The 24,064-nt window shown below is 40.0% G+C and overlaps 1 protein-coding gene across 1 annotated transcript; it reads left to right on the top strand.

Annotated features, from left to right (window-relative positions):
- The first annotated feature begins 9,795 nt into the window (after positions 1 to 9,795).
- Positions 9,796 to 15,978, top strand: LOC128212489 (uncharacterized). The gene is made up of 2 exons (XM_052917971.1): positions 9,796 to 9,920; positions 12,483 to 15,978. The coding sequence occupies exon 2, from the start codon at positions 12,494 to 12,496 to the stop codon at positions 15,725 to 15,727; it is 3,234 nt and encodes a 1,077-aa protein (XP_052773931.1). The 5' UTR covers positions 9,796 to 9,920; positions 12,483 to 12,493; the 3' UTR covers positions 15,728 to 15,978.
- The last annotated feature ends 8,086 nt before the right edge of the window (positions 15,979 to 24,064 follow it).

Below are 24,064 nucleotides of genomic sequence, written 5' to 3'. Positions count from 1 at the left end.
CATAAAGGAACTTGAACAGTTGGTAAACACAACTAACAAAATGGAATTTTTTAATATGTGTTAAATTGGTATCAGCTATTCTTAAACAAATTCGTTAAAACATTACTGTTCTTATTTATCTAAGATATATTTGCATATATTAGTTGACTCTCCCATTGTACTTAACCCATTTTATAATTCGTAAACTATAACACTGTTTGAATCCAATGATCCATGTGCAATACTTATTCTGTTAAACGAAAACGGGACTATCTGGTCTTTAATATACTTGAATGTATGTTTTGTCTTTGAATACTCAATTTGAGCCTCAGAATTGTATTGACTATATTAATACAACTGGTTATCTACTTATGATTTGCGAATTTCACTTAGTTAACCAGTTAGTATGTTACTTATACGAAGTGGAATTCGCAAACATCCTAGATAACCAGTTACTGCTAAAAGCCAAAAAATGCATTTATAAATAAGTGGTAACACGAATCTTATCTAGTTAACCAGTTATAATGTTACTTATTAAGTGGAATTCGCAAACCATAACTAGATAACCTGTTAGTGTTGTATAGCTAAAAAGGTAATAGGTGGCAGTTCTGGGCACTCTCAAGCAAGTTTTTTTTTGTCTCATGATATTTATCTTACCGAATATGTTTCGCGAATATTAACTAGATAACTAGATTCTTATCACGAAAATTAAGTGGTTAACACGAAACAACAAAAGTTTTCAGGTTATCTTACGGCAGTTACAAATGTATATGCCACGATACATTTTAAATAAATTCCCATTTTTCATTCAAAGCGGTGTTTGTTTTCCTTTCACCCACACGAGTTCGACATGGCCTATGCATTTGCAACTTTGACCTTGGACAATGAATGAATACAATTTTATGTCAACATTAAATGATTTATGATGCACATGTATGTCCAAATGACTATTATTTTAGTTGAGTGTTACTTTACATTGTACCGGGAGTAAGCGGTAGCAAGGTCCGTGGCGATATACATAAATTATTGCGTCAGCCAATGGTTTTACAGTATTTTCACGTGACACCTCACGGCCAATCATATCGCTCATTGGCCATTCGGAACTCCTCGGCCATTCTTTTCAAAAACAACCTCGGATGTATTTGGACGGTTTACATACTCAAAAAGAGGTACGTTTAAGTCCGCTGCAAGTAGATTGCGTAGTAATTTTATTTAGCAGTTAAACTTTATGTCTTAACTCTCGGGAATCTTATTTATGTTTGCAATAGTACACTTCACTGGTAATCAATTTAAACTGAGATCAATAAATACAACTCTAAAACACTAAATTTAATTAACGATATAATTCAAACAAATACGAACTACTTCAACTGATGTACCGGCATACATCCGAGGTTGTTTTTGAAAAAAATGGCCGAGGAGTTCCGAATGGCTCATTGGCCTTCTTTGGCCATTATTCTTTTTTTGTGCGTGGGTAGAACTCAACCAATTTATCAAAGTTGAAGCCCCATCACCTCCAACGCCAACACCTCTATTTTAATTTACTGTATTTTCAAGGTCAAGCAATGAATTCATTAACACATACTCACAAAAAAAAATCTAGTCAAAACAAGTTTGTTGATTTTCCGTATGTTCCTTAATCTGCATCATTTCAATATTCCTAGTCATGTGATAAATGCTACCAATTCATTAACATTACTATGGTAAGGCGAATTTTCCCACCAAGATATGCTTTTTCGGGAATTTATTTAACACATTTTACTATTTCACTCAATGGGATTTAAAAAAATCATGGCATTTTAAATAAATGTCACTTTTTCATTCAAAGCTATGTTTGTTTCGCTTCACCCATATGAGTTCGACATGGCATATGAGCCTTGAAAACTACATGAATATGATATTGCATTTCGTTCAACGACACCTTTTGACCCAATCGTAACGACTCGGTCATCTCCGGCAAGTTTCGAGATAGAAAATTCCTGTTGGATACTGGCCGATTGCTTTTGACCGTAATCGTAGAAAACTCTGCAACTGAAAAGATATTGTTGTTTTGATATTGAAGTGTGTGTAAGGGATTTGAAACCACGGATGATACAATTGCAAGAAAGGGAGAAAATTGTCAATTGCTTACATAAAATTGATATCTTTGTGTGTAACTCACTGATGTATGACTTTGCCAACGACACATGCATCTTTCGCAGTTTTGAGCATTCTTCCTATTCGAAACTTACTTGAGTTGTCTACCATGTTCAATCCAGTAGGCTTACAATAGCGTCGGTATATTTATTTGTACTCATCACGTGACCTTCACATGATAAATATACACACTTCAAGGCTTCCCGGAAGAACGGACATTGCAAGGAAGTGGAAAACTGCTGCAAAACAACGTAGACAAGGAGCCCGACATATCAACAATGGTGATAAAATTGTACGACGGCCGAAGCTTGCCGGAGATGGCCTAGTTGCTATGATTGTTGTATGCGCGTGAACATGTAGCGATTTTTTAAAAACAGTGCTTTCCCTTGACAAAGGGAAATAACCAATGTATCTGACCAGTGACCAATCTAAATAAAAGGAAATAAGTTTGTAGATTATCGGAATTGTCGTCTGGCTAACATTTCTTTATAAACATGATATATATGTTAAACTTTTTACGGACATCCAAACGGTACCTTTACAACATAGATTAAGAAAAGTTGAAAGATATGTGGTATTGATAAGTATTCACTAGTCTTACAATTTTAATGATAGACCCTGTTGTCATTCGGAGCTCCTCGGCCATTTTTTCAAAAACAACCTCGGATGTATATGGACGGTTTACATACTTAAAAAGTGGTACGTTTAAGTCCGCTGCAAATAGATCGCGTAGTAATCTTATTTAGTAGTTAAAATTTATGACTTAACTCTTGGGAATCGTAATTATGTTTGCAATAATACACTTCACTGGCAATCAATTTAAACTGAGAGCAATGAATACAACTCTTAAACACTACATTTAATTAATGCTTTTATTCAAAAAAATACGGACTACTTCAACAGATGTACCGGCATACATCCGAGGTTGTTTTTGAAAAAAATGGCCGAGGAGTTCCGAATGACCCGGTTGTAGGTCTCAAATAGACCCTCGTCCAGTATGTATCCCTGTAGACGCGGCCTTCAATAACGACATTTTCGCTTCGCATCTACTTATACAAATCAAATTAATTTAGTTTAAACATATTTATTTTCCAACGATTGTGAAACAAGTTATTACAACATTATAATTTATTAATCACTCGTTGGCACGATTTAACGCGTGAGTGTGGTCTAGTGATGTGGGGGAAATCGAAGAACCCGGAGGAAACCCACTTGTCCGGCTTGGTGACCACAAACCAAACTCACATCCACCCGAGTCGGTAGTCGAACCCGGATCACCTAGGTGAGAAGCAAGTGCGCTAACCACTGCGCTAACCCAGACACAATAAAATCAAATGAATTTATCGTATAATATGCTATGTGTTAAAATTGTTGCATGCCATATATATATATATGTGTGTGTGTGTGTGTGTGTGTGTGTTTTGTATGTATTTGTGTTATTATAACGATAACCTTGTTATGCTTAAGTCTAATAAATATTCTGTTCTGTTCTGTTCTGTTCTGATCTGCTCTAGTAACCGGACAACCAACGGTTGATCAAATTAATTCAACAACGCGTAGTTGTTTTAACAATGAAACAAATGTTTCCTAAATGAGAATTAATTAATAATTATAAGAAGAAAGTTCATCGGACTTTAAACATGCACTCTTATTAAAAGTCAATATTACAAAAGTAAAATTTGAGTGATAATCCTGTAAGTTATCACTAAATAATGCACTTGTGGAAAATATCACTTTCTGATAACAAATCTATAACCGTGTATTTGATAGCTGAAATCGCTAAAATATTAAATGATTGGTAAATGAAAAAAGATTTACGGAGATCAACGATCGACTCCGTAAAATTCGTTCGGTTGATATCGGAAATATCTTGCATACTAATGAGGTAGCTCATCATCCATCAAGATAATTTCAAATATATACATTTTCAATTGTCAATACGAAATTCAAATTTTAATTCACATGATATATCTTTATAATATATACTTGATCAAAATTGTCATGCATACATTACACACCCCAATGATAATGTTCTGTAGAGCATGCTTCAAGGCATATTATCAATGTAAGATCTATACTTGTTTCACAAAATAACAACAAAATATCAACATTGGTGATGGAATTGATCGATGGCTGAAGCTTGCTGGAGATGGTTGTCCGGTTAGCGCAGTGGTTGGCGCACTCGCTTTCGATTCCCGGACTGGGCGCATGTGAGTTTGGTTTGTGGTCACCACACTCTCGCGCAAGATCGTGCCAACGAGAGTGACTTTGTATAAGTCATCAGAACTACATTCACAATCGTTGTAAAATATATAATGTTTAAACTAAATAACAACATAATAAAATACCAGTAAAATATATAATTTAAAAACAACATAAATAAATCGCAAAACATCACCAGGTTTAAGCAAATTAGTACGTATTTCACGTGCACAGTTTTTGAAAAAGGTTTGTTGAAATATACAATTGGAAGCGAAACAAATGTTATGAACCGAACCACAAAAAATATGAAACTGTTCAGTGATTTTTGGGTGCAATTTACTGCCTTCTAAAGGCTGTTTCCCCTTGCGAAAAACTGTCCATTTTCCCCAAAATTTCATAATCTTTTCCCAATTTGATAAATGCAGATTACGTTAATGAATAAAAAAAGCAATGAATTTCTTGAAAATTTAACAAAATCTTGACAAGACGTACTCTTTCACAGCATAATGTATACATAAAAAAGTTTAAACATGTATATTTGCCATTGTATTAGCTGCTTATATTAGTCGATTTTTTCCAATTTTGCAAGGCACAGGCGGTAAAAATAATTTAAAAAAATCACTGCTGTTCCATGTCATGAATGATATATAATGTCTTCCTTAATTAATTAAAGATGCACTATTACTCCCAAATGTGATTTACCACATTTAATACAAGTGTTCCAATATACCAAAAACGATGAATAACTGTCGAAAACAATGAATCTTGTGGAGGATACCGAGTTTAATTTGAAAGAAAGGTGCGGAAAACACGTGAGACGATAGCAGTAAATACTAAATATTTTAGCACTCACCAGTCATTTAATATATTTACGTATTCAGCTATGAAAACACGACTTCAATCTTGTTATTTAGTATAAAGTAGTTAAAGATTTATCACTCAAAATGTGTGTTTGTTAAAAATGTATACACATATTGATTTTGAATAAGAGTGTCAGTTTAAGCAGTAATTCGGTGTTGAGAAAGACAACCAACACAATAACTAGTGCATTTCAATATCTCAGACTGTTGGTATGTTACCTCCCTTTATCGTTGATATTAAAATTCGAAGATATTTGAAGAGCGATAGTATACATATTTAAATAGTCGCTAAATGTGCACAGAAGTCCTTAATGCTGCGTATATATTTGTAGAAATTTGCCAAAAATATGAAACGGAAATGGACCGAAATTATGCGATCAAAAGGCAAAAAAGTTATGTGATTTACTTATACATTTATTTATAAGTGTTCTTACTTTCAGTTGCGCCCACGATGACTGTGCATGCCAGGACGTTCCTGACGTTATTCCTACTGACCAACATCGCCGTCGGCCATTTCCTTGACACGTTTGGAATGGGAGGCGGCGGCGTGATTCACTTATTCGGGCTCCCCTTGGACCCGCTCGGTGGAGGCGTGGGTGAGAGAGAAGGCGCCTACCCTCGAGCCCCGCACACTGACGTTGCCCCGCCCGAACCGGAGGCCGGAGACGCCCGTATGACTCTCGCCGATGAAGATATAGCGGAGATTATGTCGAAAACGCCGATAAACAACCCAGAACGGCAACGCACGGGCGGTCAAATGCCGGGAGAGGCAGCTAGTCTGCAGTATCTGGTGGATGAGTACTTGATGTCGATGGTGACATCCGTGCTCGATCCAATGCCGGTAATGGCTACCGGAAAACAAGGCGATGACGCTGCTCACGGCGAAACGGGACACGGCTTGGTCGGTCAAGTCAGTGTTGGTCAAGGTGCTGTTGATCAAGAAGGTGTTGGTGGTCTGGACCAGTTGGAACCATATGAACGGATGACCCAACATCACCAAGGACATATGCATTTGGGAGAAAACTCGCACAATGCTGCTGCTCATTCATCGAACTACGGCGAAACGGGTCACGGCTTGGTCGGTCAACAGCACCAAGGACATATGCATTCGGGACCAAACTCGCACACTGCTGCTGGTCCTTCATCGAACTACGGCGAATCGGGTCACGGCTTGGTCGGTCAACAGCACCAAGGACATATGCATTCGGGACAAAACTCGCACACTGCCGCTGGTCCTTCATCGAACAACGGCGAAACGGGTCACGGCTTGGTCGGTCAACAGCACCAAGGACATATTCATTCGGGACAAAACTCGCACAATGCCGCTAGTCCTTCATCGAACCACGGCGAAACGGGTCACGGCTTGGTCGGTCAACAGCACCAAGGACATATGCATTCGGGACAAAACTCGCACAATGCTGCTGCTCCTTCATGGAGCCAGGGCGAAACGGGTCACGGCTTGGTCGGTCAACAGCACCAAGGACATATGCATTCGGGACAAAACTCGCACAATGCTGCTGCTCCTTCATGGAGCCATGGCGAAACGGGTCACGGCTTGGTCGGTCAACAGCACCAAGGACATATGCATTCGGGACAAAACTCGCACAATGCTGCTGCTCCTTCATGGAGCCATGGCGAAACGGGTCAAGGCTTGGTCGGTCAACAGCACCAAGGACATATTCATTCGGGACCAAACTCGCACACTGCCGCTGGTCCTTCATCGAACCACGGCGAAACCGGTCACGGCTTGGTCGGTCAACAGCACCAAGGACATATTCATTCGGGACAAAACTCGCACAATGCCGCTAGTCCTTCATCGAACCACGGCGAAACGGGTCACGGCTTGGTCGGTCAACAGCACCAAGGACATATGCATTCGGGACAAAACTCGCACACTGCTGCTGCTCATTCATCGAACTACCGCGAAACGGGTCAGGGCTTGGTCGGTCAACAGCACCAAGGACATATGCATTCGGGACAAAACTCGCACACTGCCGCTAGTCCTTCATCGAACTACGGCGGAACGGGTCACGGCTTGGTCGGTCAACAGCACCAAGGACATATGCATTCAGGACAAAACTCGCACACTGCCGCTAGTCCTTCATCGAACCACGGCGAAACGGGTCACGGCTTGGTCGGTCAACAGCACCAAGGACATATGCATTCGGGACAAAACTCGCACACTGCCGCTAGTCCTTCATCGAACTACGGCGGAACGGGTCACGGCTTGGTCGGTCAACAGCACCAAGGACATATGCATTCGGGACAAAACTCGCACAATGCCGCTGGTCCTTCATCGAACTACGGCGAAACGGGTCACGGCTTGGTCGGTCAACAGCACCAAGGACATATGCATTCGGGACAAAACTCGCACACTGCCGCTAGTCCTTCATCGAACTACGGCGGAACGGGTCACGGCTTGGTCGGTCAACAGCACCAAGGACATATGCATTCGGGACAAAACTCGCACAATGCCGCTGGTCCTTCATCGAACTACGGCGAAACGGGTCACGGCTTGGTCGGTCAACAGCACCAAGGACATATGCATTCGGGACAAAACTCACACAATGCCGCTAGTCCTTCATCGAACTACGGCGAAACGGGTCACGGCTTGGTCGGTCAACAGCACCAAGGACATATGCATTCGGGACAAAACTCGCACTCCGCCGCTGGTCCTTCATCGAACTACGGCGAAACGGGTCACGGCTTGGTCGGTCAACAGCACCAAGGACATATGCATTCGGGACAAAACTCGCACACTGCTGCTGCTCATTCATCGAACTACCGCGAAACGGGTCAGGGCCTGGTCGGTCAACAGCACCAAGGACATATGCATTCGGGACAAAACTCGCACACTGCCGCTAGTCCTTCATCGAACTACGGCGAAACGGGTCACGGCTTGGTCGGTCAACAGCACCAAGGACATATGCATTCGGGACAAAACTCGCACACTGCCGCTGGTCCTTCATCGAACTACGGCGAAACGGGTCACGGCTTGGTCGGTCAACAGCACCAAGGACATATGCATTCGGGTCAAAACTCACACAATGCCGCTAGTCCTTCATCGAACTACGGCGGAACGGGTCACGGCTTGGTCAGTCAACAGCACCAAGGACATATGCATTCGGGACCAAACTCGCACTCTGCCGCTGGTCCTTCATCGAACTACGGCGAAACGGGTCACGGCTTGGTCGGTCAACAGCACCAAGGACATATGCATTCGGGACAAAACTCGCACACTGCCGCTGGTCCTTCATCGAACTACGGCGAAACGGGTCACGGCTTGGTCAGTCAACAGCACCAAGGACATATGCATTCGGGACAAAACTCGCACTCTGCCGCTGGTCCTTCATCGAACTACGGCGGAACGGGTCACGGCTTGGTCGATCAACAGCACCAAGGACATATGCATTCGGGACAAAACTCACACAATGCCGCTAGTCCTTCATCGAACTACGGCGGAACGGGTCACGGCTTGGTCGGTCAACAGCACCAAGGACATATGCATTCGGGACAAAACTCACACAATGCCGCTGGTCCTTCATCAAACTACGGCGGAACGGGTCACGGCTTGGTCGGTCAACAGCACCAAGGACATATTCATTCGGGACAAAACTCGCCCAATGCTGCTGCTCATTCATTGAGCCAACCTCAGGGTAGCACTCGCTCGACCGCTGTAGAACGATTACGAAGAATTCAAGCGAAGATAAACAACGTTCACCAGAAAATAACCATGGCAATGAAGAACCCAGGCAGCGTTGGACCGGGTAAACTGAAGGCTTTACAAGGTCAAATAAACTCGCTGGAAGTTGTTCGTGATATTTTGACTGGTAAAGATAGAGGCCCATCGTCAATGCAAACAATCCAAGGGGAGGCGATGAGCGCGCATGCGCATAAACCTGGTCCACCACAGAAGCAACAGCATCTTCATGAACAACAGCAAGGGCAGCCAACGTCGTTAGATAACTATGCATGTCAGTTCAAGTATGAATACTTGAAAAAATGGTATATTGCCTGCCGCCCCAGATGATTCATTAACGTTTCACTGATAAAAACTAAAATATTGTTATGTTTGTTATATAATAATGGACTTCTTGATTAAGATGTTGATTGATGGTGAAATATACATTAAAATAACGTTTTTTTGTTTGTTTGTGAGTTTATTTCTCATTTTTTTACATGTACATCATGTATTTCAATTTCAAATTCATGTACTAATATAGGTTCCGAAAAGTTGAAACCGATCGCAGACGGATGAAACTGGGCATGGCGCTAGTACCCCCATTAGGTTAATTCAAGCCCGAATTGTAATCGGACACCTGTGTAATTGAGGGTGTGGTTGAAGTTTATAGTAAATTTGCTGCAAACCGGACCATGCTTTTAGTTGCGCACGCATAACTCGAGCTGCACCGTGACACAATGATATATTAATTAATTCGAACTCAGAAACAAGAATGCATCAGCAGAACCACTTACACGATCTCGTTAAAAGGAGAGTATGTGGTCAATTACTCCCGTAAAGCTGACAGTCGTAATATGTCCAGAAGGAGTTACATGTACATTTTATACCGCCTGACAAAGTCTGCCTTTTAATGTTGGTTAAAAATAGCATGAGCAGCATACAAAAGTGAGTTATGACGGATTGTCATCGGCCTGTCACTTACCATTCAGTGGCCCGAAGTGGATGCGGAAAATTCGCCAATGTAACTTGAACTCGCTTGGATTTTCTTTAAACGATAACAGGTAAGCTATTTTAAGTTTTATTTTTTTTATCTTATAAGATCAACGTTATGATGTTATCTGTGAAAGTTTCATTCGTATGTTTACAATATACTTTTTTCGCGCTTTTGCGTATGAACCAATTCTCTTTATAACCAAAAAAAAACGCCAAATTGCATCTTTAGTATTTTTTTATTAGAACGTAAATGACATAAGCTTATACATGTGCAAATTGTGCAACTGATATTTGTATTTCATCGAAGTTTCACGTAATCAGCAATTCGAATGAAGTTTTTTCGACTTGGAAAAACGTTATTTCGAATAGTTGATTGACGAGAAAGATCATTATATGCCCATAACACTATTTAACGTCTGGGTTATACTAAAAGTGTCCGTCAAATTGATTGGTTAGTAAATTTGTGACTTACTCGAGAAGAAATGGGAAATGACAAAAAAACACACAATATTGTTATATGCTTTCCGGTGTTTTAAAGAGATTTATAAGTGAAATAAAAATGATTTTCCATTGCTTCAAACATTGAAAAAAAAATATATATTAGTCACGGTTTTGCAATTTTAGCCCGGTCTCAATTCGAAATCAAACCTCAGCGCACACAGGGCTGGGACACGATTTCAAAAACGTCATTTCCGAAATGACTTAACGTTTGCATTTTTTTTTTTCATTTTGTATACTAAGGCATCGTGAAGACCAAAAGTAAATATTTTACTCGTGGCTACTACGCCTCTCGTGAAATATAGATCTGATGCTCACTCAGAGAAATACATTACGATTTTGCACTAAAACAAACAATAATCCGGTTTTTTGTATAGATATGATAGTGTGTTTTTTAGTATAACTCAAATTTGATAGCCAATCCATGTGGCGATTACCTTTGTTTGCGACCCAATTTCAGAAAAAGGGAATATACATAAGCTACAAAGTGTATCCGTGTGTGTTTTATTATCCGTTTTGGTGTTCTAAAAGGAGGATCCGGCGTGGTATTCAATATTCAACTTAAGTTAATATTATGGTCATACATCATTGCGTTCATTCACGCTATTGGTCAGTTAGTAATTACAAGTAATCCGATTAGCTACATCGTCCTTAGATCCAATTAAGATCAATATTGAACACCAGCCCTGTACTGAACTTAATTGTATATAATTTATTTTTATATGTTATTAATTTAATAGTTTTATTTCCGTAAGCGCTCTTCAAATTATACTTAAAAAAGTAAAAAAAAAAACCAATGCAGTTCAATACGAACTATTTTAAATATGTCTTTTACACATGCAACTGTTCTTATTTTCTGAGTTTGACACCTTTGTCCAAAAATATAAAACATTAACACATAATTATGGCAAGTATGAGCTTTTAATACACAGAAAGCATGAATGTCAGATAAATTTTGAAATGAATTATATCAAATCAAGAAACAACACCAAGAGCATTATTTTAATTTGACATGAAGCAATAAACACAGATTTCGAAAGAATCTTTATTGTCCAAGTTCCAAGTTCATCGCTAACATTGTAATCGTGGTTTTCAAAAAATACGAACAAAATGAACATTTTTTGTTTATACGCGACCGGGCACGTACGCGGATATGCTAAGCATGCGTAAATTGTGATATTTCTGTTTCGTCAACTATTTTCTTGAAATATATTCACAAAGTATGGACATATGAATAATACAATAAATCTAATGCGAGAAAGGCGACTGTGGTGACAGTTTTATTTGGTTGACTGTATACATTTAGCAGACTGGCAACTTAACAATTACAGTCATTGTGTATTGTGGCGTAAGTTATGAGGAGTTGGGACACATCGTGACCGTAATTTCATTGAAGAAAATTCAGCCACTAAGCATCCACTGTTGTTTTGATTCGTGTTTATAAAAGTCTTAAGACATTCACTGTATAGTTTAGTTCCTACAGTATTCTTAAAAGGTAACGTCGAAAGTTGATTTTTAAGTTATATAAGTTATAATATGTGTCATTTTAGCTGAATAATCTGTGCAGTAAGAACATTGTATTGTGCGTTGACAATGGCTTATTATAATAATGAATTAATACATTCACATTTAATAATATATTATTATCGTTACAAATTTAAGTAGTTAACAAACAGGAAGCCTGGCTTTTTTATGCTCCAAAGAGTAGTTTACTATTTGAGGAATCTTTTAAAGAAAGTGTCGAGTGTTTCTTGAAAGATATAATTGGGGGAAAAAGAAAGAGCAATTTACTAAAATATGAAAACGTTTCATGGACATTTTTAGCGTCATTTTAGCAGTATCTCGCAGTATCTCGCCGATGATCAATATAAATATAACACACAAAATCAATTAATAATGCAATTTAATATCTTTAATTTTTGTGATGGCAATGACCTTAAAATCCGAGTTAAATTACTTATTATATTTGACATCACACGAACAGAACAGCACAAACTGCCCACGTGTTTCAAGTGCTGCATTTGAAAAAGAAATACCGAAAAATGACATCGGAAATAAGCATGCATAAGAGGCAGATAACATGCGGACGAAAACTGTATTCGATTTACTTCTATTAGCCTTCATACTTTCAGGTGCGCCCACGATGACAGCGCACACAAGGACGGTTCTGGCGTTGTTCCTGCTGGCCAACAGCGCCGTAAGCCAGTTCCATGACATGTTTGGAATGGGAGGTGGCGGCGGATTGGACTTATTCGGGTACCCCCCAGACCCGTTTGGCGGAGGCATTGGGGCGGGAGCGGATGTCTACCCTGCCAACCCGCCAACTGCCGTGGCCGCGCCGGAACCAGCAGCCGCAGACGCCCAAATGACTCTCGCGGATGAACAGATGGCGGAGGCTATGTCGGAAATGCCGAAAAACAGCCCAGAACGGCAACGTATTGACAGACTTATACAAATGTCGGGCGGTCAACTGAAGGGAGAGGCAGCTAGTCTGCAGTATCTGGTGGATGAATACTTGCAAGTGACTCCCGGGCCTGAGCCAGCCCCGGAAACAGCTGCCCCTCCAAAAACCCCTGCAAAGGGTCGACGACAGCGAAACAGACAACAGGGGCATCGCGGGAAGGGTGGAAGGAGGCAAGGCGGTGGCGCTGCTCAGGGTGGAACGGGTCAGGGCTTGGTTGGCCAAGCCGGTGTTGGTCAAGGTGTTGCTGGTCAAGCTGGTGCTGGTGACCAAGGCCAGTGGGATCAATATGGACAGATGGCCGGTGGCGCTGCTCAGGGTGGTACTGGTCAGGGCATGATCGGCCAAACCGGTGTTGGTCAAGGTGCTGCTGGTGGTCAGGGACAGTGGGATCAATATGGACAGATGGCCGGTGGTGCAGCTCAGGGCGGAGCGGGTAATGGCTTGGTCGGCCAAACCGGTGTTGGTCAAGGTGCTGCTGGTGGTCAGGGACAGTGGGATCAATATGGACAGATGGCCGGTGGTGCAGCTCAGGGCGGAGCGGGTAAGGGCTTGGTCGGCCAAACCGGTGTTGATCAAGGTGCTGCTGGTGGTCAGGGACAGTGGGATCAATATATACAGATGGCCGGTGGCGCAGCTCAGGGCGGAACGGGTCAAGGTGCTGCCGGTGTAACTGGTGCTGGAGGTCAGGGCCAATGGGATCAATATGGACAGATGGCCCAACAGCAGCAGGTTGGTGCTGAAACTGCAGCCGCACCTGGAGGTCCGTGGGGTCAGGCTGCTTTGAAAGCGTGGTATTCCCAACACAATTTGAACGCAGCACCTCAAGGAAATCAAGGAACTGGTCAGCAAGGGGTTGCAGCTCAACCGCCCTGGCAACAGCAGCAACAAACGAAACAACCGGGAGCTGGGGCTGCCGCCAAATCTGCACAAAATGAATGGGGTTGGCAGCAACAAGGGCAAGGAAGTCCAAATCCCTCTTATACCAATACAATCGGAGCACAACAGACGACACAGCAAGGGCAATGGGGACAAGAACCAGCCGCTGCTGCAGCTGCTGCAGCTCCTGCGTGGAACCAACCTCCCATTGTAAAGGGACCTCCACCGACAAAGCAGCAATGGAATCAGGCCACAGGTACCAAAACACAAAACTGGAATGCGCCGCAAACGCAAGGTAATCAACAACAATGGTCGACCCCGCCCCCGCAATATCAGCAGCAGCAGCAACAGCAGCAGCCAACGCAGTATCAGCAGCAGCAGTCAGCACAATATCAGCAGCAGCAGCAACAGCCAACACAACAACCAACTCAACAATACCAGCAGTGGACGCCTTCACAACAAACACAGCAACAATGGGGAACTCAACAGCAGCCACAACAAAAACCACCACAACAGCAATGGGGTCAACAGCAAGAACCACCACAGCAACCGCCTAAGCAACAGTGGGGACCTCCGGGACAGCAGCAACCCATGCAATACCAGCAAACACCGCCAAAGAATCAGTGGCAGCAACAACCTCAGCCAACCGCAGGCGGACCACAACCAGCGCCACAACAACAACAACAATGGTCGCCGCCAGACCAGACTGGAAACCAGTGGCAACAGCAACCCCAAACTGTTTATACGCCACAACAGGTTCCACCAAACAATATCGGTCAGTCAACTCCAAAGCAACAACAACCCCAGACCGCTTATACGCCACAGCAGATCCCACCCAGTTATTTCGGCGGCCAGGCACCTCCAAAGCAACAACAGCCACCAAATGCTTATACGCCACAGGAGATTCCACCAAGTAATTACGGTCAGACACCTCCAGAGCAGCCGCCACCGCAGCAACCGGCACAGCCTTACGTCCAACCGACACAGAGCAGCACTCGCTCGGCGAAGAAAGGACCCGCTGCGGAACGACTGCAAAGAATTCAAGCAAAAATAAGCAGCGTTAAACAGCAAATCACCGTGGCTTTGCAAAACCCAGGCAGCGTTTCGCCAGATAAACTAAAGGCTTTACAAGACCAGGTGAACTCACTGAAAGGTGTTCGTGATATTTTGACTGGTAAAGCTAGAAGCCCGTCCTCCTTGAAGACAATCCAGGGGTCGACGATAAGTGCTCGAGCGCAGAAACCTGCCCCACCACAGCAGCAACAGCCACCATATCAACAGCAACAACAGCCACCATATCAACAGGGGCCAAAGAGACAGTTTAGACAGATGCGACAGGCGCCCACTCCTCCGGCACAGCAAAGTCTTAGCAACAGCAAAGCTATACATCACAGTATGGCTGTTCTTACACGTCCAAACCCCCGCCCGACCGCCTCTGTCATACCCGCAGGCAGGGTGGGGAGACCACAACCGCGACACAATGTGCTGCATAGACGACGAGGTGAACTTGTAGGTCAGCGCAGTCAACATCCGCTAGGGAGACAAAGGAACCGGAACAGAATGTTTGCACGTCCACAGCCCGCGGTCGGAAAAGTTATTTCACCAAAGATAATGGAAACTCTTTATAAGGGCGGCGGTCCGAATACTGGCTCAACACCCGCTCCCATGGAGGGCGACGTACGAATGCTCAACGGTAAACAGTATAAGTTTACGGACGCTGACGGGTATGACGTATTTCAGTGGGTTGTATACACCGGTCCTCCGCCTACCCAGGCACCACCTGCCCCTACAACACAAGTTCAACCGCAAGCTCAAGGTCAAGAGGCCGCTCAGCAAGGTCAAGGACAAGAGATCGCTCCTCACGGTCAAGAGGCCGGCCTACAAGGTCAAGGCCAGGAAGCCGCCCAACAGGGCCAGGAAGTCGCCCAGCAAGGTCAGGAGGCCGTCCCGCAAGGTCAAGAGGCCGGTCAACAAGGTCAAGGTCAGGAAGCTGCTCAGCAAGGTCAAGGTCATCCACAGGAACAGGTGCCCCCGTAAACTTTAAGACAGGGGAAACATGTGACTTCTGTGTGCAAAATGGTTTTGCAGTATGAGGGTTTCATGTGGATTAAGACACAAAGCCGAGGGGAAGGGACAACAATAGCAGATACTTAAATAAAAGTGACAGTTTTAATATGTTAAAGCATAAACAAATAAATATTTTGTTTCCGATTTCAATGACAAAACACAGGGAGTTAGGTTGGTAGGGATTAAAAAAGATATATATATATATATATATATATATATATATATATATATATATATATATAATTATGTATGCAGATTTTTTTGTCTGGATTCATTTACGCCTTTCGTCTTCTTCGGGCAAGAAACTGCTGAAAATTATCAGAAAGAAGAAAAAAATATAACAGTCAGAACAAACTGTCAACTGGCGAAAAAAATGGGTCGTCTGCATAAAATTAGTGAAGGTCGAGGAAACGTAAACAAAGAATATTTGTTACACTTAACAACTTCATTGAAAGTGCCAAACGACTTCTTTTGACTGTGTTATTGAAATAAAGTGTTCAAATAATTTCATCGTGATTTCGCAAAACAAAACCCACACCAATAACTCGAGGCTGTCCACACGTCTTATGGATAAGTGTACATCGTATACAATAATAAAAAAACACAAAATAAATATAATATAATCATGTTATACGAACTGAAAGCGTTTAACGCTCAAAGAGTTCCTTCTGGATAAATCATAAACTATGTAAATCAAGGTTGTATACCTGATGTTTGAAAATGAGATTGAACGATACGTTTCATTCGGAACTCCTCGGCCATTTTTATCGAAAACAACAGGTTGTTTTCGATAAAAATGGCTGAGGAGCTCCGAATGGATACGTTTATATGACTTTTACATTTTATACAATTTTATATGAATGTAATTTGTTAACTCTTAAAACTATTTTTAGAATTTATACATGTCATTGTGTTTGAAAAGGAAATCTAAATTAGTGATTCTATATTATATCACGGAAAGTATTTTGTCGGTCCGTCTGCAGTTGTAGCTGTCTGTTATTGTAAAATGCCATTTGTGCGTTTTAGTACATGTTTTGTTGTTGGATAAATTATACGATATCATTTACCGTTTTGTTATAGCATTTGAAATTACTGAAACATTCATAATCGATAATTATTACGTGGCAAATCGTGCTTTTTAAATACAGTTTAATTATGAGGATACTTTGTTGGCTGATTTTTTATACGAAAAAAATACGAAAATATACCATTTGGCAGGTCAAAAATGCGAAAATATGTCATGTGGTGGGTCCAAAAAAATACGAAAATATGCCATGAGGCGGGTCAAAAAAAAACAAAAATATGCCATGAGCCAGGTCAAATAGTACGAAAATTTGCCATGAGGCGGTAAAAATAATATGAAAATATGCCATGAGGCGGTTCAAAAATACGAAAATATGCCATAAGGCGGGTCCAAAAAAATGAAAATATGCCATGTGGCGGGTCAAAAATACTAAAATATGCCATGTGACGGGTAAAAAAAACACGAAAATATGCCATGAGGTGGGTCAAAAAAAAACACGAAAATATGCCATGAGGCAGGTCAAAAAATACGAAAATATGCCATGAGGCGGGTAAAAAAAATATATGAATATATGCCATGAGGCGGGTCAAAAAATATGAAAATATGCCCTAAGGCGGGTCAAAAAATACAAAAATATGCCATGTGACGGGTCAAAAATATGAAAATATGCCATAAGGCGGGTCAAAAAAACGAAAATATGTCATGAGGCGGGTTAGAAAATACGAAAATATGCCATGAGGCGGGTAAAAAAATATGAAAATATGCCATGTGGCGGGTAAAAAATAGGCAATCATGCCAGGTGGCGGGTCAAAATTACGCAAATATGTCTAGTGGCGAGTTAAAAATACGAAAATATGTCATGTGGCGGGTCAAAAATACGCAAATATATCTAATGGCGAGTCAAAAATACGAAATTATGTCATATGGAGCGTCAAAAATACGCAAATATGTCGAGTGGCGAGTCAAAAATGCGAAATTATGTCATGTGGCGGGTCAAAAATACGCAAATATGTCTAATGGCGAGTCAAAACACGAAATTATGTCATGTGGCGCGTCAAAAATACGCAAATATGTCTAATGGCGAGTCAAAACGCGAAATTATGTCATGTGGCGGGTCAAAAATACGCAAATATGTCTAGTGGCGAGTCAAAAATACGAAATTATGTCATTTGGCGGGTCAAAAATACGCAAATATGTCGAGTGGTGAGTCAAAAACGCGAAATTATATCATGTGGCGGGTCAATCTCATTAAAATCATATCGTGACGTTCACTTCATTTCATTACGTTATGTACGATCTGAGAACATGACGTTAGAGGTCACCTCAAGTTAACCTTTATAACTTGCATATTCATAAGCATGTGCACGAAATCACATAGCGCAACGTCGTGAAGCGTGTATTGGGGATCTGATTTTAATGAGATTGGTGGCGGGTCATAAATACACAAATAGGTCGAGTGGCGAGTCAAAAATACGAAATTATGTCTGGTGGCGAGTCAAAAATACGAAATTATGTCATGTGGCTGGTAAGAAATACAAAAATGTGTCAAGTAGCGAGTCGAAAATAAGAAAATGTGTCAAATGACAAGTATATTCGCCCCAGCACATGGCGTATATTCTCCCGCTATATGGCATATTGTCGAAATATCGCCCCGCCATTTGACGTATGCTATTATTGGCCGACATAACCCACCATAGTGTACAAGTTATAATTAAGTCAAAAAGAGGACATTTCCTTTACACGAGGCTCGTGAAATGTATAATGATTGAATTATGTGAATGTCAGTGGTTTAATTGTAACATTAAAAATGCCGGAACACGATAACAGAATCACATATTCATAATGATAAATGTATTTTTATCATCAAAATGCTATTTGTACGCAGACCACAGGCAATAAAAGTCAATCCGAATCTTGATGAAATATATAATACTGGAAACAAGATCTTGGCATCGTTTATGTCGTAAAATCATTAATATTTGCATAAAACACGCCAATCACAAAGATGTGTGGAATGTTTTGCATGGTTCATCGGATAAGTGCATGTTGAGTAATACATTTCCACAAAATCATGAATATTGACAAGTCAGTCGATTAAATTCAGTAATTAAACCATCATTTTATGTTTAATATGTAACATTTTTAGCATTAAATGTTAATTTTAATACGAATATATTCCTTAAAGCTGCAATCTCACAGATGGAACGTTTTGGCAACTTTTTTTATTATCCTTATTAAATCATCTTTAAAAATGAAGATACAGAGTTTATAGTTCATTACACTATTATATCCGCATTTGCAAATAATTTACACCGTAATAATAAAAGAAGCTTATAAAACAAGAGCTCAGTAACGAATGTCATCGCTCGTCTGTTGTGTTTTTTTCTCGAAAAGGGGCATAACTCATTTATTCTTAATGCAAGAGTTATGCGCCTTGCTAAAAAAAGAGCACAGTTAACGGTCGACAACGTTCGTCTGTTGCATTTTTTCCACGAAAAGGGCGATAACTCATTAATTACCTATGCCACAGTTATGCGCCTTGCTGCACCTCTGCATATTGTCGATGGCAGAAATGTGAAGTTTTGTGTGTATATCTTTAACAGTTTTAGGAGTCATGGCCAACTGCCAAAATGTGAAGTTTTATGTGAATATCTTGAACGGTTATATGAGTAATGGCGGACTGGCAAAAACGTGACGTTTTATGTGAATTTCTTCCTATTATAGGTATATATTTATAAATGAAGCTTTCCTATCATAGGAATAGACATTTCCGGTGAAATTGTGCGTGCTGGAAAATTTCATCAGGCACGAATAACGCGCCATTTTTAATGTCTTTTACTGTATGATAATAATTATAATATCATAGCAGTTCAATGAAGCACGATTAAATATATTAATATACCAGACTTTAATTTTAAAATGAAAACAAATGATCGTCAAAACACCATTTCCATCAACATTGGTTAAAATTAACACGCGTCATGACTTCAGTAAACAACGTCCGACGGGCTTTTTTGGAAAACGTACTTAAGATGCGTTTTCTGTGCATTTTTACATAAACGGATATTAAGCGTATTCAAGAAAAAAATCAATGATGTTTGTCCGGTCCGGAAACTCGCCTGCCTGGTTACTGGCTGCGGCGCATGCCCTCGTGTCGAATGTTTTTTTCTATCCCGACCGAAAACACGGTTTTAGCAAGCCGTCGACTACGCCGACGACATCGAACATCAAAGTTTTATCAATATACAAAGACTTAAAACATAAACACACACACGCACGCACGAACGCACGCACGCACACGCGCACGCATCCCCCCGCCCGCCACACATACACACACACGCACAATCAGACGACCTACAAACAACAACCATGGTAAGTTTTGTTCTCCATATAAGTGTATGATGATAAATTGTTATGACATAAGAAATTGTGTATTATTCTTTGTAAATAACCAGATATAAATCAAAATGTCAATAATGAATAAGTGTGTACTGTTGTCCAATTAATCAATGAGCATAACATTCCGGTGACGCATATTAAACAACTCATTTTAAATATATATTAAAATGTATATATTTTTGTTTATAGAATTTCACAATAAACGGATTGTACAGAATTGAAAAAAGAGACGAATTATAACAAAAATGTTTGAAATAATTTCATTTCACCTCTTTGACAAAATGATAAATGGTGGCGTGGTTGTATAAAATGTGTTATGGATGGTTTCGTAATTAGTTTGTCTATGATGCATTCAAAACCTCCGACTGTGCGTTCAAATACATGTAGTGAAAAAAGTGAATATGTTTTATATGTTTTTTTAAACCTGTTAGAATCTATATTGATTATAACTTGAAATAAAAGCTATACTGCATGTAACTTGACAAAGATCTGTATTCGAATGAAGGCCGTATTGAATATAAGTTGAAATAAAGCCATATTTGGAATAAAGCCCTATTAAATGTAAGTTGAAGTAAAGCTATATTTGAATTAAAGCCCTATTAAATGTAAGTTGAAGTAAAGCTATATTTGAATTAAAGCCGTATTAAATGTAAGTTGAAGTAAAGCTATATTTGAATTAAAGCCGTATTAAATGTAAGTTGAAGTAAAGCTATATTTGAATTAAAGCCATATGAAATGTAAGATGGCATAAAGATGTATTGAATGTAATTTTAAATAAAGCTGTAGCTGAAACCAAACTATGCCGAATGTAAGTTAAATAAAGCTAAATTGAATGTAAGTTAAATAAATCTAAATTGAATGTAAGTTAAATAAAGCTAAATTGAATGTAAGTTAAATAAATCTAAATTGAATGTAAGTTAAATAAATCTAAATTGAATGTGAGTTAAATAAATCTAAATTGAATGCAAGTTAAATAAATCTAAATTGAATGTAACTTAAATAAATCTAAATTGAATGTAAGTTAAATAAATCTAAATTGAATGTAAGTTAAATAAATCTAAATTGAATGTAAGTTGAACAAATCTAAATTGAATGTAAGTTAAATAAATCTAAATTTAATGTAAGTTAAATAAAGCTACCTTGAATGTAAGTTAAATAAAGTTTAAATGAATGTAAGTTTAACAAATCTAAATTGAATTTAAGTTAAATACATATAAAGCTAAAGTGCATGTAAGTTGAAATAAATATATACAAAATGTATATTGAAATACATGTAAAGCTTTACTGAATGTAAGTTGAAACCAAACTATATTGAATAAAAAATGAAATATAGTTATATTGAACGTTATTTCAAATAAACCTTTAGTGATGTAAGTTGAAACCAAACTGTATCGAATGTAAGTTGAAATAAGGTCATATTGATTGACAGTTGAAATTTAGCTATATTAGATGCTAAGTTGAAATAAAGCTATATTAGGTGTTAGCTGAAATAACGCTAGTTTGCATGCAAATTTAAATAAGGCTATATTTGAAATCAAGCTATTGAATGTATGTAAGATTAAATAGAGATATCTTGATTAACAATTGAAGTAAATCTATGTTAAATGTAAGTTGAAATAAAGCTATTGTTGAAATTAAACTACTTTGAATTGTTATTTACTTACGGTTTTGGCTAAATTTAAATTGCACACGGCGCAGGAAATAAAGACCTATTTATAAATACTTTTAGACAACGATTAATTGACTGTTTCGTCCAAAAACTTGCATAACGATGATAGTAATTCTTCAAGGTGTCACCATTATAAACATTACGAAACATCATTAAATACAGAAAGGTATCTACATTTGGAAATTCCATTAAAATATGAAATTTCTTTGCTAGATTTCGCTGTTTTCAAACCATAAACTAAACCTTGACCTCGAAGGTTACGACAAGGATATTGTGCGCGACACCTTCTCATACTATGGTGCTCACTCATTCCAAATAATTTTTAAATCCGACAACGAATGAGAATTATATTAACTGGACACATACTTCTTTCAGTTTGGCTTATATAGTAAAACATACTAAGTTCAAAAAGGTGCTGTAACTTGGACCGTGAAGGTATGGACAAGGGTCTTGTGCACAACACGTCCCCACGCTTTGGTGGTAACTTCTTCCAAAATAAATATAAAATCTGACCATGAATGAGAAATATACGGCATGAACACGAATACATATAAGTAAGGCTTATAATTATAATAAAGCATACATAATTCAGACGTTTACTGTGACCTTGACATTGGATGTGGAGACAAGGGTCCTGTGCGCGACACGTTCTCTTGCTATTGTGGTCACTTCTGCCAAATAATTTCAAAAACCCGACCATGAATGAGAAACATATTGATCGGACAAAAAAGGGGCGGATCACACTAAGTTTAGAAGGTTGCTGTGACCTCTGGCCTCGAAGGTATTTACACGACTTCAGTGCGCGACACATGCCCATGCAATTGTGGTCGCTTATGTCATATAATTTTAAAATCCAACAATGAATGAGAAAGATATGGACTGGACGCGAACTGTTACCAGTAAGGCATATATAGAAAAACATACCAAGTTTACAATGTTGCTTTGACCTTGACCTTGACGGTAGGGACACGGGTCTTGTGCGTGACACATTCTTATGCTAAGGTGGTCACTTTTGCCAAATATTTTTAATGATACAAAAAAGGGACGGACAGTAGGACCGACCGACTGACGGACGAACGGACGGACGCGATGACGTGCGTGATTCCTATATAGCACCCAATTTACGTAGGATAGTATAATAAAACTACATGACTATCGAGTAGCCATCTTGAAAACAGTGACTATGCCGCTTCGGGTAACACGTGCATAAATTTTGACCCGGATTTCGCCAATAATTCACAAGCATATGTAACAAGTGTTATGAATTCCAATCAATCACCAGTGCTTAACTATGAACAACCATTTCAATATGGATTCAACCCTCAGTCACCGGGTGTATTCGCGGCGTCAACACCACAGAGTAACGCCCCACCCCCATGGGCTCTAGAAATTATGTCGGACATTAAATCAATTAAAACAGTTATACCTAAAATTGACCAAATGGAACAGGCCCTAGGAAGTATCAAATTAAAGTTGTCGGCTTTTGATGAGAGAATGAGTTCGGTGGAAAGGAAAGTCAACGACATTGAAAAGGCATGCAGCTTCGTAAGTGAAGAACATGACTCACGAAAAACAGAGGTAAACTCAATTCAAAAACAAGTGAAACAAATAGACACATTTTGTAAAAATGCCGATTCTGCGATACATTCATTTCAACAGAAAGCAGAAAGGGCCAAAGAGGAACTCTTAGACATGAAAGCGCGGTCGATGCGAGACAACCTTTTATTTTACGGGGTATCTGAATGTGCCCCTGAGAATAATGAGAAGCTCATCAAGGACCTAATAAAGTTGAAATTTCAGCTTGAAACAGAGGGTATGATTTTCGACCGTGCGCATCGACTCGGGGCGAAGGCGGCTGGTAAGACTCGTCCCATTGTGGTTAAAATCCACAACTATAAATCAAGAGAGCCGTTAGGTTAAAATCCCTCGAACCGCCCATCAAAGATGCCCTGAAGAGCTCCGGCCATGGCATCGGAGTGCAATCCCCACAGGAGTACCGTGACGCTCGGAAGGCATTCTACCCTATCGTAAAGGACGCCGAAGAACATGGAAACACCGCCCGTATCACCGGAAATAAAGTCTATATAAATAGAAAATTAACAAAAAAGTTTGTAAACGGCAAACTCTGTGACCATAAAACCAATAGTGCATAGGACAGTCAAGAGGAGCCAGAATTAAGACTTATATCATGGAACATTAATGGTCTTTCGAGAAA

Source organism: Mya arenaria, chromosome 12 (genome assembly GCF_026914265.1).
Source record: "Mya arenaria isolate MELC-2E11 chromosome 12, ASM2691426v1".
In the NCBI taxonomy this organism is placed as follows: domain Eukaryota; kingdom Metazoa; phylum Mollusca; class Bivalvia; order Myida; family Myidae; genus Mya; species Mya arenaria.
The sequence above is the reverse complement of the archived record's forward strand: the minus strand, read 5'-3'. Positions and strand labels throughout refer to the sequence as shown.